We start from the raw sequence: 19,388 nt of genomic DNA, 5'->3' as shown, positions 1-19,388 counted from the left end.
CCAGGTGTGAAGGAATCTCTCCATGAGAGTTGGGAATTGAAGGAATCTCTCAGTGGGAGACAAGATGTGAAGAAATCTCTCCATGGGAGACAGGGTGTAAAGGAGTCTCTCCATGGGAGTCTGGAATTGAAGGAATCTCTCCATGGGAGACAGGAAGTGAAAGAATATTTGCATGGGATACAGGAAGTGAAGGAATCTCTCCATGGGAGTCTGGAATTGAAGGAATCTCTCCATGGGAGACAGGAAGTGAAGGAATATTTGCATGGGATACAGGAAGTGAAGGAATCTCTCCATGGGAGAAAGAATGTGAAGAAATCTCTCCATGGGAGTCTGGAATTGAATGAATCTCTCCATGGGAGTCTGGAATTGAAGGAATCTCTCCACGGGAGACAGGAAGTGAAGGAATCTCTCCATGGGAGTCTGGAATTGAAGGAATCTTTCAGTGGGAGACAAGATGTGAAGAAATCTCTCCATGGGAGACAGGGTGTAAAGGAGTCTCTCCATGGGAGTCTGGAATTGAAGGAATCTCTCCATGGGAGACAGGAAGTGAAGGAATATTTGCATGGGATACAGGAAGTGAAGGAATCTCTCCATGGGAGTCTGGAATTGAAGGAATCTCTCCATGGGAGACAGGATGTGAGGGAATCTCTATATGGGAGACCAGGTATGAAGGAATCTCTCCATGGGAGACAGGAAGTGAAGGAATATTTGCATGGGATACAGGAAGTGAAGGAATCTCTCCATGGGAGTCTGGAATTGAAGGAATCTCTCCATGGGAGACAGGAAGTGAAGGAATCCATGGGAATCTAGAATTGAAGGAATCTCTACATGGGAGACAGGATGCAAATGAATATCTCCATGGGAAACCAGGTGTGAAGGAATCTTTCAGTGAGAGTTGGGAATTGAAGGAATCTATCAGTGGGAGACAGAATGTGAAGGAATCTCTCCATGGGAGTCTGGAATTTAAGGAATCTCTCCATGGGAGACAGAATGTGAAGGAATCTCTCCATGGGAGAACAGGTGTGGAGGAATCTCTTCATGAGAGTTGGGAATTGAAGGAATCTCTCAGTGGGAGACAGAATGTGAAGGAATCTCTCCATGGGAGTCTGGAATTTAAGGAATCTCTCCATGGGAGACAGGATGTGAAGGAATCTCACCATGAGATTTGGGAATTAAAGGAATCTCTCAGTGGGAGACAGAATGTGAAGGAATCTCTCCATGGGAGTTTGGAATTTAAGGAATCTCTCCATGGGAGACAGGATGTGAAGGAATCTCACCATGAGATTTGGGAATTGAAGGATTCTCTCAGTGGGAGATAGAATGTGAAGGAATCTATCCTTAGGAGACATGATGTGAAGGAATCTCTCCATGGGAGACATGATGTGAAGGAATCTCTCCATGGGAGATAAGAATTAAAGGCATCTCTCCATGAGAGTTGGGAATTGAAATCTCTCCATGGGAGACAGGAAGTGACAGAATCTCTCCATGGGAGACAGGATGTGAAGGAATCTCTCCATGAGAGACAGAAAGTGAAAGAGTCTCTCCATGGGAGACATGAATTGAAGGAATTTCTCCATTGAGTGAGGAAGTGAAAAAAAAATTTCATTGGAGACAGGAATCAAAGGAATCCCTCCATGGGAGATAGGAATTAGAGGAATCTCTCCATAAGAGTCGGAAATTGAAGGAATATCTCTATAAGAGTTGGAAATTAAAGGAATCTCTCCATGGGAGACAGGAAGTGAAAGAGTCTCTCCATGGGAGACAAGAAGTGAAGGAATCTCTCCATGGGAGTCTGGAATTGAAGGAATCTCTCCACGAGAGACATGATTTGAAGGAATCTCTCCATGGGAGACAGGGTTTGAATTAATCTCTTCATGGGTGTCTGGAATTGAAGGAATCTCTCGATGGGAGACAAGGAGTGAAGGAATCTCTCCATGGGAGTCTGGAATTAAAGGAATCTTTCCATGGAAGACAGGATGTGAAGGAACCTCTCCATGGGAGACAGAATGTAAAGAAATCTCTCCATGGGAGTCTGGAATTGAAGGAATCTCTCCATGGGAGTCTGGAATTGAAGGAATCTCTCCATGGGAGACAGGATGTGAAGGAATCTCTCCATGGGAGACAGAATGTGAAGAAATCTCTCCATGGGAGTCTGGAATTGAAGGAATCTCTCCATGGGAGTCTGGAATTGAAGGAATCTCTCCATGGGAGACAGGATGTGAAGGAATCTCTCCATTGGAGACCAGGTGTGAAGGAATCTCTCCATTGGAGACCAGGTGTGAAGGAATCTCTCCATGAGAGTTGGGAATTGAAGGAATCTCTCAGTGGGAGACAAGATGTGAAGAAATCTCTCCATGGGAGACAGGGTGTAAAGGAGTCTCTCCATGGGAGTCTGGAATTGAAGGAATCTCTCCATGGGAGACAGGAAGTGAAAGAATATTTGCATGGGATACAGGAAGTGAAGGAATCTCTCCATGGGAGTCTGGAATTGAAGGAATCTCTCCATGGGAGACAGGAAGTGAAGGAATATTTGCATGGGATACAGGAAGTGAAGGAATCTCTCCATGGGAGAAAGAATGTGAAGAAATCTCTCCATGGGAGTCTGGAATTGAATGAATCTCTCCATGGGAGTCTGGAATTGAAGGAATCTCTCCACGGGAGACAGGAAGTGAAGGAATCTCTCCATGGGAGTCTGGAATTGAAGGAATCTTTCAGTGGGAGACAAGATGTGAAGAAATCTCTCCATGGGAGACAGGGTGTAAAGGAGTCTCTCCATGGGAGTCTGGAATTGAAGGAATCTCTCCATGGGAGACAGGAAGTGAAGGAATATTTGCATGGGATACAGGAAGTGAAGGAATCTCTCCATGGGAGTCTGGAATTGAAGGAATCTCTCCATGGGAGACAGGATGTGAGGGAATCTCTATATGGGAGACCAGGTATGAAGGAATCTCTCCATGGGAGACAGGAAGTGAAGGAATATTTGCATGGGATACAGGAAGTGAAGGAATCTCTCCATGGGAGTCTGGAATTGAAGGAATCTCTCCATGGGAGACAGGAAGTGAAGGAATCCATGGGAATCTAGAATTGAAGGAATCTCTACATGGGAGACAGGATGCAAATGAATATCTCCATGGGAAACCAGGTGTGAAGGAATCTTTCAGTGAGAGTTGGGAATTGAAGGAATCTATCAGTGGGAGACAGAATGTGAAGGAATCTCTCCATGGGAGTCTGGAATTTAAGGAATCTCTCCATGGGAGACAGAATGTGAAGGAATCTCTCCATGGGAGAACAGGTGTGGAGGAATCTCTTCATGAGAGTTGGGAATTGAAGGAATCTCTCAGTGGGAGACAGAATGTGAAGGAATCTCTCCATGGGAGTCTGGAATTTAAGGAATCTCTCCATGGGAGACAGGATGTGAAGGAATCTCACCATGAGATTTGGGAATTAAAGGAATCTCTCAGTGGGAGACAGAATGTGAAGGAATCTCTCCATGGGAGTTTGGAATTTAAGGAATCTCTCCATGGGAGACAGGATGTGAAGGAATCTCACCATGAGATTTGGGAATTGAAGGATTCTCTCAGTGGGAGATAGAATGTGAAGGAATCTATCCTTAGGAGACATGATGTGAAGGAATCTCTCCATGGGAGACATGATGTGAAGGAATCTCTCCATGGGAGATAAGAATTAAAGGCATCTCTCCATGAGAGTTGGGAATTGAAATCTCTCCATGGGAGACAGGAAGTGACAGAATCTCTCCATGGGAGACAGGATGTGAAGGAATCTCTCCATGAGAGACAGAAAGTGAAAGAGTCTCTCCATGGGAGACATGAATTGAAGGAATTTCTCCATTGAGTGAGGAAGTGAAAAAAAAAATTCATTGGAGACAGGAATCAAAGGAATCCCTCCATGGGAGATAGGAAGTAGAGGAATCTCTCCATAAGAGTCGGAAATTGAAGAAATATCTCTATAAGAGTTGGAAATTAAAGGAATCTCTCCATGGGAGACAGGAAGTGAAAGAGTCTCTCCATGGGAGACAAGAAGTGAAGGAATCTCTCCATGGGAGTCTGGAATTGAAGGAATCTCTCCACGAGAGACATGATTTGAAGGAATCTCTCCATGGGAGACAGGGTGTGAATTAATCTCTCCATGGGTGTCTGGAATTGAAGGAATCTCTCGATGGGAGACAAGGAGTGAAGGAATCTCTCCATGGGAGTCTGGAATTAAAGGAATCTTTCCATGGAAGACAGGATGTGAAGGAACCTCTCCATGGGAGACAGAATGTAAAGAAATCTCTCCATGGGAGTCTGGAATTGAAGGAATCTCTCCATGGGAGTCTGGAATTGAAGGAATCTCTCCATGGGAGACAGGATGTGAAGGAATCTCTCCATGGGAGACAGAATGTGAAGAAATCTCTCCATGGGAGTCTGGAATTGAAGGAATCTCTCCATGGGAGTCTGGAATTGAAGGAATCTCTCCATGGGAGACAGGATGTGAAGGAATCTCTCCATTGGAGACCAGGTGTGAAGGAATCTCTCCATTGGAGACCAGGTGTGAAGGAATCTCTCCATGAGAGTTGGGAATTGAAGGAATCTCTCAGTGGGAGACAGAATGTGAAGGAATCTCTCAATGGGAGTCTGGAATTGAAGGAATCCTCCATGGGAGATAGGAAGTGAAGGAATCTCTCCGTGGGAGTCTGGAATTGAAGGAATCTCTCCATGAGAAACAGAATGTGAATGAATCTCTCCATGGGAGTCTGGAATTGAAGGAATCTCTCCACGGGAGACAGGAAGTGAAGGAATCTCTCCATGGGAGTCTGGAATTGAAGGAATCTTTCAGTGGGAGACAAGATGTGAAGAAATCTCTCCATGGGAGACAGGGTGTAAAGGAGTCTCTCCATGGGAGTCTGGAATTGAAGGAATCTCTCCATGGGAGACAGGAAGTGAAGGAATATTTGCATGGGATACAGGAAGTGAAGGAATCTCTCCATGGGAGTCTGGAATTGAAGGAATCTCTCCATGGGAGACAGGAAGTGAAGGAATCTCTCCATGGGAGTCTGGAATTAAAGGAATCTTTCCATGGAAGACAGGATGTGAATGAATCTCTCCATGGGAGACAGGATGTGAAGAAATCTCTCCATGGGAGATAGGGTGTGAAGGAATCTCTCCATGGGAGTCTTGAATTGAAGGAATCTCTCCATGGGAGACATGATATGAAGGAATCTCTCCATGTGAGTCTGGAATTAAAGGAATCTCTCCATGGGAGACAGGATGTGAGGGAATCTCTCCATGGGAGACCAGGTATGAAGGAATCTCTCCATGGGAGACAGGAAGTGAAGGAATATTTGCATGGGATACAGGAAGTGAAGGAATCTCTCCATGGGAGTCTGGAATTGAAGGAATCTCTCCATGGGAGACAGGAAGTGAAGGAATCCATGGGAATCTAGAATTGAAGGAATCTCTACATGGGAGACAGGATGCAAATGAATCTCTCCATGGGAAACCAGGTGTGAAGGAATCTTTCAGTGAGAGTTGGGAATTGAAGGAATCTATCAGTGGGAGACAGAATGTGAAGGAATCTCTCCATGGGAGTCTGGAATTTAAGGAATCTCTCCATGGGAGACAGAATGTGAAGGAATCTCTCCATGGGAGAAAAGGTGTGGAGGAATCTCTCCATGAGAGTTGGGAATTGAAGGAATCTCTCAGTGGGAGACAGAATGTGAAGGAATCTCTCCATGGGAGTCTGGAATTTAAGGAATCTCTCCATGGGAGACAGGATGTGAAGGAATCTCACCATGAGATTTGGGAATTAAAGGAATCTCTCAGTGGGAGACAGAATGTGAAGGAATCTCTCCATGGGAGTTTGGAATTTAAGGAATCTCTCCATGGGAGACAGGATGTGAAGGAATCTCACCATGAGATTTGGGAATTGAAGGATTCTCTCAGTGGGAGATAGAATGTGAAGGAATCTATCCTTAGGAGACATGATGTGAAGGAATCTCTCCATGGGAGACATGATGTGAAGGAATCTCTCCATGGGAGACAAGAATTAAAGGCAGCTCCGTGAGAGTTGGGAATTAAAGGAATCTCTCAATGGGAGGCAGGAAGTGGAGGAATCTCTCCATGGAAGACAGGATGTGAATGAATCTCTCCATGGGAGACAGGAAGTGGCGGAATCTCTCCATGGGAGACAGGATGTGAAGGAATCTCTCCATTGGAGACAGGAAGTGAAGGGATCTCTCCATGGGAGACAGGAAGTGAGGGAATCTCTCCATGGGAGTCTGGAATTAAAGGAATCTTTCCATGGGAGACAGGATGTAAAGGAATCTCTCCATGGGAGTCTGGAATTGAAGGAATCTCTCCATGGGAGACAGGAAGTGAAGGAATCCATGGGAGTCTAGAATTGAAGGAATCTCTACATGGGAGACAGGATGTGAAGGAATCTCTACATGGGAGACAGGATGTGAAGGAATCTCTCCATGGGAGACTAGGTGTGAAGGAATCTCTCCATGAGAGTTGGGAATTGACTGAATCTCTCAGTGGGAGACAGAATATGAAGGAATCTCTCCATGGGAGTTTGGAATTTAAGGAATCTCTCCATGGGAGACAGGATGTGAAGGAATCTCACCATGAGATTTGGGAATTAAAGGAATCTCTCAGTGGGAGATAGAATGTGAAGGAATCTCTCCATGGGAGGCATGATGTGAAGGAATCTCTACATGGGAGACAAGAATTAAAGGCATCTCTCCGTGAGAGTTGGGAATTGAATGAATCTCTCCATGGGAGACAGGAAGTGGAGGAATCTCTCCATGGAAGACATGATGTGAAGAAATCTCTCCATGGGAGACAGGAAATGGCAGAATCTCTCCATGGGAGACAGGATGTGAAGGAATCTCTCCATTGAAGACAAGATGTGAAGGAATCTCTCCATGGGAGACAGGATGTGAAGAAATCTCTTCATGGGAGTCTGGAATTAAAGGAATCTTTCCATAGTAGTCTGGAATTAAAGGAATCTTTCCATGGGAGACTGGATGTAAATGAATCTCTCCATGGGAGTCTGGAATTGAAGGAATCTCTCCATGGTAAACAGGAAGTGAAGGAATCCATGGGAGTCTAGAATTGAAGGAATCTCTCCATGGGAGACCAGGTGTGAATGAATCTTTCCATGAGAGTTGGGAATTGAAGGAATCTCTCAGTGGGAGACAGAATGTGAAGGAATCACTCCATGGGAGTCTGGAATTTAAGGAATCTCTCCATGGGAGACAGGATGTGAGGGAATCTCTCCATGAGAGTCTGGAATTTAAGGAATCTCTCATGGGAGACAGGAAATGAAGGAATCTCTCCATGGGAGTCTGGAGTAAAAGAAATCTCTCCATGGGAGACAGGATGTGAAGGAATCTCTCCATGGGAGACAGAGTGTGAAGGAATCTCTCCATGGGAGTCTGGAATTAAAGGAATCTCTCCTTGGTAGACAGGATGTGAAGGAATCTCTCTATGGGAGACCAGGTGTGAAGGAATCTCTCCATTGGAGAAAGGAAGTGAAGGAATCTCTCCATGGGAGACAGGACGTGAAGGCATCACTCCATGGGAGTCTGGAATTAAAGGAATCTTTTCATGGGAGACAGGATGTGAAGGAATCTCTCCATGTGAGTCTGGAATTCAAAGAATCTATCCATGGGAGACAGGATGTGAAGGAATCTCACCCTGAGATTTGGGAACTGAAGGAATCTCTCCATGGGAGTCTGGAAATAAAGGAATCTTTCCATGGGAGAACTGGAATTAAAGGAATCTTTCCATGGGAGTCTGGAATTAAAGGAATCTTTCCATGGGAGTCTGGAATTAAAGGAATCTTTCCATGGGAGTCTGGAATTAAAGGAATCTTTCCATGGGAGTCTGGAATTAAAGGAATCTTTCCATGGGAGTCTGGAATTAAAGGAATCTTTCCATGGGAGAACTGGAATTAAAAGAATCTTTCCATGGGAGACAGGAAGTTAAGGAATCTCTCCATGGGGGACCAAGTGTGGAGGAATCTCTCTATGGGAGACCAGGTGTGAAGGAATCTCTCCATGTGCGCCTAGAATGTAGGTAAAACCTGGCAGAGGTTCTAATCCATGCCCACTCTGTTCAAAAATAAAACAAAGTTGTGGCTTAAGTTTACACTTTAATTCACTGCCAGGTTTTCACATTCTGTCTAAAGAAAACAGATAATGTTCTTTATTTACAAATTTATTTGACCTACATTACAAAAAAAAAAAAGAAAAAATCTAGTGACTGCCCATTGTTGTGGGTGCTCATGTCCTGCCCGTAAATAATATGGCCGACACTCTCTTCAATTACGTCACTGACAGAACGTCATGTACATAAAACAAAAAAATAAAACGTTCTGTTCCCCGACATAAATTACAATACATTTAAAAGAGCTCATTTCCCGCCATGAACCGGAAGATGGTCACTTCCTGCCCATAGACAAAATGGCCGCGCTTGGCTTCAAAGATGTCCCTGCCAGCAGTTGTTATTGCAGCTCTCTCAAATCCATCATCGCGTCCCGTTGTAATCTCCGAGCAGTGACCGCTGAAGGGATTATTTCTTGTTTCTCAGAATCGGGAGGCCTTCGGTCGTATTGCGCATGCGCACTCCCCTCACACGGTCATCGGCCTGATCTGAGGGATTTTCTTCAGCGAACTAAAACTAATGAACGAGACTACAGACGTGTATTTCTCTGCAGTCAGAAAAAGAATATAAAGCTTGGCCTCTGTTTTGAAGAGCTTATTAAGTAGAGGAAGAACTTCCCAGTGCATGCTGGGAGTTGTAGTTGGGAAGCGGAGAGTGCATGTGGAGTGAGTGGGGCGGTGCATGCTGGGAGTTATCAGTTCTCTGCTATGGAAGGCTCAGCTATAGAACGTCCTCTGTTTGGAGGAGCCTTCTCTGCACTCCTCCCCCCATCAATACAAGATGTCAGGTGAGGAGGGGCATTGTAGATCCTCTATATAGAAAGGGTGGGGGTCACATTGTAGATCCTCTATATAGACTGGGGGAGGGAGTCGCATTGTAGATCCTCTATATAGACTGACTGGGGGAGGGAGTCACATTGTAGATCCTCTATATAGATTGATTAAGGGGGAGGGAGTCACATTGTAGATCCTCTGTATAGACTGACTGGGGGAGGGGGGTCACATTGTAGATCCTTTATTTAGACTGACTGGGGGAGGGAGTCGCATTGTAGATCCTTTATTTAGACTGACTGGGGGAGGGAGTCACATTGTAGATTCTCTGTATAGACTGACTGGGGGAGGGGGGTCACATTGTAGATTCTCTGTATAGACTGACTGGGGGAGGGGGGTCACATTGTAGATCCTCTGTATAGACTGACTGGGGGAGGGAGTCACATTGTATAGAGCAGAGGGCACTATTGGGGCAGATTACACTATGGGGGGCAGAGGACACTATGGGGGCAGAGGGCACTATGGGGGCAAACGGCAGTATGAGAGCAGGGGGCACTATGGGGGGCAGATTACACTGGGGGGGGGCAGAGGGCACTATGGGGGCAAACGGCAGTATGAGAGCAGGGGGCACTATGGGGGCAGATTACACTGGGGGGGGGGGGGGGCAGAGGGCACTATGGGGGCAAACGGCAGTATGAGAGCAGAGGGCACTATGGGGGCAGATTACACTGGGGGGGGGGGCAGAGGGCACTATGGGGGCAAACGGCAGTATGAGAGCAGGGGGCACTATGGGGGCAGAATACACTGGGGGGGGGCAGAGGGCACTATGGGGGCAAACGGCAGTATGAGAGCAGGGGGCACTATGGGGGCAGATTACACTGGGGGGGGGGGGGCAGAGGGCACTATGGGGGCAGAGGACATTATGGGGGCAAACGGCAGTATGAGAGCAGAGGGCACTATGGGGGCAGATTACACTATGAGGGCACTATGGAGGCAGAGGGCACTATGGGGGCATAGATTTGATCTACAACTGTAGTTTGCTGACTTTCAAGAAAAAAACCCAAATGATCCAAGCCCCTTCTCATTTCCCTCTAAACCTCACACTATTGACAGTCAATATCTGCAGAGCCAGCGATTGTAAGCTCTTGTGCCTCACTCCTGTTATTTTCCCACCAGTGACCTGCGGGAGATCCCCGACAATCAGGAGGTGTTCGCCAATCAGCACACAGATCAGAGTATCATTGTGGAGCTTCTGGAGTATCAGGGCGGTATGACGGACCCCGATGCTGCACGGTAATAGTCCCCCTTTCCTTGGAGCTGCTCTATTCCTGGGGACTCTCTACCTACTCTTTGATAAGGATGAGCTCCGGCGTGTTCGCACAGCCCACGTGCAGAGCCCGCCAAGAAGTCGGCAATGCGCTGCGCTAATCACAGGCAGTGAGACATTTCCCGATCTCTGCAGCCGCACATCAGGACAATGTCTCACTGCTTGTGATTAGCGCTCCGCAGTGCCGACTTCTTGGCGGGCTCTGCACATGGGCTGTGCGAACACACCGGAGCTCATCCTTAGTCTTTCATATCTTGTCCTACTGAACTATTAGTTGTAATCAGCTAAAAAGATTCCAGGTGCATTCCTTAACCCCTTCTATGCCAGGCACATTTACCCTCTTCCCGCCCAGGCTAATTTTCAGCTTTCAGCGCTGTCGCACTTTGAATGACAATTGCGCGGCCATGCTACACTGTACCCATACAAACTTTTTATCATTTTGTTCACACAAATAGAGCTTTCTTTTGGTGGTATTTAATCACCACTGGGGTTATTTTTTGCTTAATAAATGAAAAAAAAAAGAGAATTTTGAGAAAAAAAATGTTTTTTTTTTTTTTAGTTTCCATTATAAAATTTTGCAAATAAATTAGGGTTGCACCGATACCACTTTTTTAAGACCAAGTACAAGTACAGATACTTTTTTTGTAAGTACTCACTGATACTGATACATTTTTTTTGTTGTCATGTGACAGTGGCACTAATATTCAGCAGTGTCAGTAGTTTTTTTATTTTAATTTATTTTATTTTTCTTTATAATTTTAAAATTTTTTTTGTGTGTATTTTTTTTGTTTACAATGCTTTCTTTTTTTGGGGGGGGGGGGGGGGGGCAGTGGATGGTGCCTGTGGTGTTTTTTTTTTTTTTTTTTTTTTTTTTTTTTTTTACAATTTAACTTTTAAATATTTATTAATTTTTTTTCTCTTTTTAATTATTTTTTTTTCTTTTTATCAGCCTTGTTGGAGGGGGGGGGGGGGGGGGGGCTTTGGTGAGATATCAGCGGTCTAAGTAGACCGCTGATATCTCCCCTTTGAGACAGGGAAAGGGAGTGAGGACACAGATTCCTCAGTCCCTTTCTCTGCAGCCTCAGCTGCACTGGAGATGAATGGACAGGAGACAGCGGCTCCTCTCCATTCATAAACCAAAGCATTGTAAACACAGGTTATGATGCTCAGTTAGGGATAGACAGTCAGTGATCACTGACTCTGTGCATTCAGAAAAAGAAGGAGCCAGTAAATGACAGATTTACCGGCTCCTTCCTCCGCTCTCCATCCTGACAGATCCAGGACCGAGGCGAACTGGAGGAGGAGCCAGAGAGCTGGGGAGGACACAGGGGGACCTGGAGGAGGACACAGGGAGAACAGAGGGGGACCCGTAGCAGGACATAGAGACCCGGGGAGCACAGAGGGGGACTCGGAGGAGGACACAGAAACCCAGGGAGCACAGAGGGGGACTCGGAGGAGGACACAGAGACCCGGGGTGCACAGAGGGGGACTCGGAGGAGGACACAGAGGGGGACTCGGAGGAGGACACAGAGGGGGACTCGGAGGAGGACACAGAGGGGGACTCGGAGGAGGACACAGAGGGGGACTCGGAGGAGGACACAGAGACCCGGGGTGCACAGAGGGGGACTCGGAGGAGGACACAGAGGGGGACTCGGAGGAGGACACAGAGACCCGGGGTGCACAGAGGGGGACTCGGAGGAGGACACAGAGGGGGACTCGGAGGAGGACACAGAGACCCGGGGTGCACAGAGGGGGACTCGGAGGAGGACACAGAGGGGGACTCGGAGGAGGACACAGAGGGGGACTCGGAGGAGGACACAGAGACCCGGGGTGCACAGAGGGGGACTCGGAGGAGGACACAGAGGGGGACTCGGAGGAGGACACAGAGACCCGGGGAGCACAGAGGGGGACTCGGAGGAGGAAACAGAGACCCGGGGAGCACAGAGGGGGACTCGGAGGAGGACACAGAGACCCGGGGAGCGAAGAGGGGGACTCGGAGGAGGACACAGAGACCCGGGGAGCGAAGAGGGGGACTCGGAGGAGGACACAGAGACCCGGGGAGCACAGAGGGGGACTCGGAGGAGGACACAGAGACCCGGGGAGCACAGAGGGGGACTCGGAGGAGGACACAGAGACCCGGGGAGCACAGAGGGGGACTCGGAGGAGGACACAGAGACCCGGGGAGCACAGAGGGGGACTCGGAGGAGGACACAGAGACCCGGGGAGCACAGAGGGGGACTCGGAGGAGGACACAGAGACCCGGGGGGCACAGAGGGGGACTCGGAGGAGGACACAGAGACCCGGGGGGCACAGAGGGGGACTCGGAGGAGGACACAGAGACCCGGGGGGCACAGAGGGGGACTCGGAGGAGGACACAGAGACCCGGAGAGCACAGAGGGGGACTCGGAGGAGGACACAGGGGTGATTGGTGCGGCAGTTACAAGCACCGATCTCCCTGACAGCCATAGGAGGGGGAGGAGGAGCTGTCAGAAAATGTATACAGGGAGATTGGTGCTTGTAACTCCCCCACCCCAACTGCCACACCAATCATGTCTGAGGCTGCTCAGGTATCGGGTGAAGCATCGGAGCCTTTGCACGAGTACAAGTACTTATGCAAATGCTTGGTATCGATGTAACCCTAAAATAAATAAATCTTAAATTTAACCCAAAATTTATTCTGCTACATTTCTTTGGTGAAAATAACCCAAATCAGTGTATATTATTTAGTCTGTTGGAAAGCTATAGAGTCCACAAACTATGGGATATATACCTCAAAATTGAGCAATCCTGATGTGCTGACGGCCCATCTCACTTCTTGAGGCCCAAAAACACCGGGGCGGTACAAATATCGCCCAAATGACCCCTTTTTGACATGTAGACAGTCCAAGGTATTTTAGTAAGAGGCATGGCGGGTTTTTCATTTTTTTTGCCAGAATTTTTTGGAAAATGAAATGAAAAAAAAAGAATTTTTTCAATTTTTTTTTTTTTTTTTTAACATACTGTCACCACCAATACAGTACAGCGTCATCATATAACTGTTGTGGCGGTGATCAGGGACACTGAATGGTGACAGTACGAGAAAAAAAAGTATTTTTTATATATATATATATATATATGTGTGTGTGTGTGTGTGTGTGTATATATATATATATATATATATATATATATATATATATATATATATATATATATATATATATAAATCATTCAGTTTGTTGTGATTAGCTGTGATTGGCCAAAGCTTATCACATGGTACAGATGGGCTGTGAATGGCCCAGTCTGTACCATGTGATCAAAGTAGCCAGCAACACAATTCTACACAATGGATGGCACGAAATAAAGGTGTCATGAAAAAAAGGTGTCCACTGCCCCACCTATAACTGGCCATTGCAGTAAGCAGCATTGGAAGGCAGCATATGATATAAACTAGGCCAAGATCCAAGCTTACTCACCGACCAGCCTGCTGACAACCGAATCAACCTAACAATATGCGTTAAAACAGGGGTTTAGTCTGCACACATTTGCAAATTCATGTGACCTGCTGTGATTGGTCACAACGGTCACATGGTACCGGCAGCGAGCTGGTACTCTGAAAAGTCATCGGCTGTGTCCCGCGGACATGGCCGGTGACAGAGTGCGGCCCCCACGATCTGTGCTTCCTGACAGGACGTCATATGACGTTGAGTCAGGATGGGAAAGCCACCCCACCTGGCCATCATTTGTCTATAGGCCGGGCGTAAAGTGGTTAGGAAAAAAAAAAGAAGGCATTTTGCCAGCATGCTTGAAGAGAGGGACCTTTGCTCTCTGTGTAAGCTCTGGAGAGCTCTACCTCCTAACTCAGGGTTTCCCAACCAGGGTTCCTCCAGAGGTTGCTAGGGGTTCCTCAGGCAATGAGCAATTTTTGCCTCTCAGATAAGTTCCCACTGACGCCAATGATTCCTCTCTTGTCTCTGAGGTAGGTACCACTTTGAAGATGTCGCCACCAGCAATGATGCCCAGGGAAAGGCGGAGATTATCAGCGTTGAGCCCCTCCCACTGGCACAACTCTCTCTCAGCAGCTGCTCCAGCGCCTGGGCACTCACCGGACATCAGCTCGTCTCCAAATTCAATGAACAGGTAATTCCGGGCCATTTCCGATCCCTCTGGTCATTAGTGACGCATTGCACAGATGAGTGCAAGTTCTTCAGCCCGTCCCAGATTCCTCTCTGCAGAAAATGACTCCATGGCTTCCTATGCCTCTTGGTGGCTTTGTCAGTGAGACTTGGTAAAAGAATTTGCAGCTCTATTCGTCTGCTGAGGACATTCATGTGGAATGATTCATATTATTGCAGGAGAAGGAGTGAGACTCCAAAGTACAGTACTGTGCAAAAATTTTAGGCAGGTGTGAAAAAATGCTGTAAATGAAGAATGCGTGTAGAAGTGTTTAATAGTTTATTTTGATTAATTAGCAAAATGGAAAGTAAATGAACAGAAGACAAATCCAAATCAAATCAAGGGTGTGACCACCCTTTTCCTTCAAACCAGCATAAATCCTAGATACAATTGCCTATACAGTTTTTGAAGGAACTTGGCAGGTTGGTTGTTCCAAACATCTTGGAGAACTAACCACAGATCTTCTGTGGATGTCGGCTGCCTCAAATCTTTCTCTGTTTTCATGTAATCCCAGACAGACTCCATGATGTTGAGATCAGGGCTCTTTGGAGGCCAAACCATCACTTCCAGGACACCTTGTTCTTCTTTACACTGAAGATAGTTCCTAATGACATTGGCTGTATGTTTGGGGTTGTTCTTCTGCAGAATAAATCTGGAGCCAATTGCGCACCTCCCTGATGGTATGACATGATGGATAAGTATCTGCCTGTATTTTTTAGCATTGAGGACACTATTTATTGGGCAATTTTGAGGAGCATAGACGCAGTGGTTGGCCAAGGAAAATGCAGCAGATAAAAGACACATCATACTTACTTCCCTTCCATGTTGGAGGATGTCCGTCAGTGCCATCAGAACTGGTGGAAACCAGAGGTAAACCCATCTAATGTCCGAAGAAATCTGGCCAGAAGTGGTTCTTATGTAAGCCATGCTACAAAAAGCCATCTATCCTTCTAGGTACACTTGCATACGTTTTTTGAAGAAACTCAGCAGGTAGGTTGTTCCAAACCTCCTGGAGAACTAACCACAGATCTTCTGTGGATGTCGGCTGCCTCAAATCTTTCTCTGTCTTCATGTATCAGGGCTCTTTGGAGGCTAAACCATCACTTCCAGGACTCCTTGTTCTTCTTTACACTGAAGATAGTTCCTAATGACATTGGCTAAGATAGTTCCTAATGACATTCGCTGTATGTCTGGGGTTGTTCTGCTGCAGAATAAATCTGGAGCCAATCACACGCCTCCCTGATGGTATGACATGATGGATAAGTATCTGCCTGTATTTTTTTAGCATTGAGGACACTATTTGTTGGGCAACTTTGAGGAGCATAGACGCAGTGGTCGGCCAAGGAAACTGCAGCAGATGAAAGACACATCATGCTTACTTCCCTTCCATGTTGGAAGATGTCCAGCAGTGCCATCAGAACTGGTGGAAACCAGTGGGACCCAGGTAAACCCATCTAATGTCCGGAGAAATCTGGCCAGAAGTGGTCTTCATGTAAGCTATGCTGCAAAAGGCCATCTATCCTTCTAGGTACACTTGCATACGGTTTTTGAAGAAACTCAGCAGGTAGGTTGTTCCAAACCTCTTGGAGAACTAACCACAGATCTGTGGATGTCGGCTGCCTCAAATCTTTCTCTGTCTTCATGTAATCACAGACAGACTCCATGATGTTGAGATCAGGGCTCTTTGGAGGCCAAATCATCACTTCCAGGACACCTTGTTCTTCTTTACACTGAAGATAGTTCTTAATGACATTGGCTGTATGTTTGGGGACGTTGTCAGAATAAATTTGAAGCCAATCACACAGATGGTACTGCATGATGGATAAGTATTGGGCCTGTATTCCTCAGCAGTAAGGAGACTATTGATTCTGACCAAATCTCCAACCCCATTTGTTGAAATGCAGCCCCAAACTTGCAGGGAACCTCCACCATGCTTCTCTGTTTCCTGCAGACATTCATTATTGTAGTGCTCTCCAGCCCTTCACCAACAAACTGCCTCCCGCTACAGCCAAATATTTTATGCTTCGACCCATCAGTGCAGAGCTCCTGCTACAATTTTCCTGCACCCCAGTTCCTACGTTTTTCGGCATACTTGAGTCACTTAGCCTTGTTTCCACGTTGGAGGTATGGTGACTTTTTGGCTCCAATTCTTCCATGAAGACCACTTCTGGCCAGACTTCTCCAGAACATAAGATGGGTGTACCTGGGTCCCACTGGTTTCCACCAGTTCTGTGCTGATAGCACTGCTGGACATCTTCTGATGTGGAAGAGAGGTAAGCATGATGTGTCTTTCATCTGCTGCATTAAGTTTCCTTGGCCAACCACTGCGTTTACGGTCCTCAACATTTCCAGTTTCTTTGTGCTTCTTTAAAAGAGCTTAAACAGCACATCTTGAACCCCCCAATCTGCTTTGAAATGTTTGCCTGGTAGAGACATTGCTGATGCAGTATACCCCCTTGTGTCTTGTTGCTGTGCTCCGTCTTGCAATGGTGTATGACCTGAGACATGAAACTGTCTTCCACAACCTCACCTTAGTAGCAGAGTTTGGCTGTTCCTCACCCAGTTTTAAGCCTCCTACACAGCTGTTTCTGTTAAAGGTAATGATTGTGTTTCAACCTACATACGAAATTGATGATCATTAGCACCTGCTTGGTATACTTTAATCATACCCCTGACTTCAATCCTATAAAATCCCTGACTTTGTGCAAGTGTAAGAATTGATGCTGGTTTGAAGCCAAAGGGTAGTCGCACCAAATGTTGATTTGGGCTTTTCATCTGTCAGTTTACTTTGCATTTTTGTAAATTGATAAAAATGTACAATTGAAATACATATTTTTGAAAGCATTCTTACTTTACAGCATTTCTTCACTCCTTCCCACAATTTTGCACAGTACTGTACAAAAACCACAGCTCAGGATTGGTGTTTCCAAAGGAAGCCAGGTGTGCATTTTCTGCTGGGGTTACTCTATATACCTGGGACCACTACAACTCCCAGCATGCCATGTTTGCTTTTATACATTCAGTGTGTCATGTATCATGTTGTCCTGCTTGACAAATATGCATTATTGTTTGTTCTCTCTCCTCAGGCTCAGAACACGGTCACCATATACATGGCTTTGTTCAGAATGCCACAATATTCTACAGACCTCCTGGTGACATTCAATGATCCTGCAGCTATAGAGTAAGTAATATAGACAGAAGGGGGCTATGAGTCTGTCCTCCTCCTGCAGGGTGATACAGACTGTAGACATTACAATGCAATGTACAGATGTTACTCTCATTAATCTAGTCTCCCTCTTGTCTCCTCTCAGTCCGGCCAGCAGTAGTGCCTCTTCTGGATTATCGAACAGCTCCTCTGCTCTATGGACACAGGAAGATTTCAACCGCCTCCTGTGCAGTTTCTGTCTACATGATCCCGGCATCTTTGGCTGACTTAAAGGACCTTCCTCTGTTGAAGCCGGGATGCTTCTTCTCTCATCCCTAGTTAGAATGTCCCACCAATAACTAGGACTTCATCCCAGGATAGATATTTTAGCACCGCTACCTGCAGTACCTGGAGGGTGCATAACCGTGTCAATTAACAGAGCCTGTACTGAACATGAATATAAATAAATACATGGCTGTGTTGTTGTATACTTTGTGCACATGTCGAAGCTCAGAGACAACATAGCCGAGGATGACTCTGAAGCTCAGAGGCATCTGAGATCCTGCAGCTGGAGCTGTATCAACTGCCTGGCTTCATGCTGTCTCTGAGCTCCTGAGAGTGCATAACAGCATCAAGCTGTGTGTGTGTGTGTGTGTATATATATGTGTATATATATATATATATATATAATGTGTGTGTGTGTGTGTATATATGTATGTGTGTGTGTATATATATATATATATATATATATATATATTCATGGGCGTGCGCACAGGGTGTGCCTGGGCACACCCTAATCACCCCATGTGCATTAGTATTATTTATCCAGGAGCAGCACCAGGTGGGTGGTTGGGGGTACCAGTGGCCAGTGTAAATGCCCCCATTATATTAAAGTCTAGGTTTAACTTTAGGAACATGTTACACCCGTATTTAGGGTGTAATGCAATATGCTCTCAATCAACTGTTTCCTACCATCAGAGCCCCCTTCCTGTGACAGCAGGTGGCGTTCATGTGTGTTTGAACTTTGGGGTGCACACCCTAATGCAATAGGCTCCGCAGACCTATGATATATATATATAGAGAGAGATATGTATATCTATCTAGATAGATAGATATACAGTGGGGAAGGAAAGTATTCAGACCCCCTTACATTTTTCACTCTTTGTTATATTGCAGCCATTTGCTAAAATTATTTGAGTTCATTTTTTTTTCCTGGCCCCTCCCCTACGCGTGTTCGACACAGGGTCACGTGTCTTCATCAGGGAGATCAAGTGCAGCAGAAATTTTTTTGTAACCTTGGCCAGATCTGTGCCTTGCCACAATTCTGTCTCTGAGCTCTTCAGGCAGTTCCTTTTGACCTCATGATTCTCATTTGCTCTGACATGCACTGTGAGCTGTAAGGTCTTATATAGACAGGTGTGTGGCTTTCCTAATCAAGTCCAATCAGTATAATCAAACACAGCTGGACTCAAATGAAAGTGTAGAACCATCTCAAGGATGATCAGAAGAAATGGACAGCACCTGAGTTAAATATATATGAGTGTCACAGCAAAGGGTCTGAATACTTAGGACCATGTGATATTTCAGTTTTTCTTTTTTAATAAATCTGCAAAAATGTCAACAATTCTGTGTTTTTCTGTCAATATGGGGTGCTGTGTGTACATTAATGAGGAAAAAAATGAACACACACACACACACACACACTAGCTGACCATGGGCACTGTTACATACACTATATTACAAAAAGTATTGTGACACCTGCCTTTACACACACACATGAACTTTAATGACATCCCAGTCTTAGTCCGTAGGGTTCAATATTGAGT

General features: G+C 46.0%; 1 protein-coding gene across 1 annotated transcript; it reads left to right on the top strand.

Annotated features, from left to right (window-relative positions):
- The first annotated feature begins 8,476 nt into the window (after nt 1-8,476).
- On the top strand, nt 8,477-19,186 carry RANGRF (RAN guanine nucleotide release factor). Its single transcript, XM_073622967.1, has 5 exons — nt 8,477-8,955; nt 10,115-10,231; nt 14,225-14,381; nt 17,504-17,598; nt 17,729-19,186. The coding sequence occupies exons 1-5, from the start codon at nt 8,876-8,878 to the stop codon at nt 17,847-17,849; spliced, it is 570 nt and encodes a 189-aa protein (XP_073479068.1). The 5' UTR covers nt 8,477-8,875; the 3' UTR covers nt 17,850-19,186.
- The last annotated feature ends 202 nt before the right edge of the window (nt 19,187-19,388 follow it).

The sequence above is a fragment of the Aquarana catesbeiana genome, linkage group LG03 (genome assembly GCF_042186555.1).
Source record: "Aquarana catesbeiana isolate 2022-GZ linkage group LG03, ASM4218655v1, whole genome shotgun sequence".
Taxonomy (NCBI): domain Eukaryota; kingdom Metazoa; phylum Chordata; class Amphibia; order Anura; family Ranidae; genus Aquarana; species Aquarana catesbeiana.
This window is presented reverse-complemented; position numbering and strand designations above follow the sequence as displayed.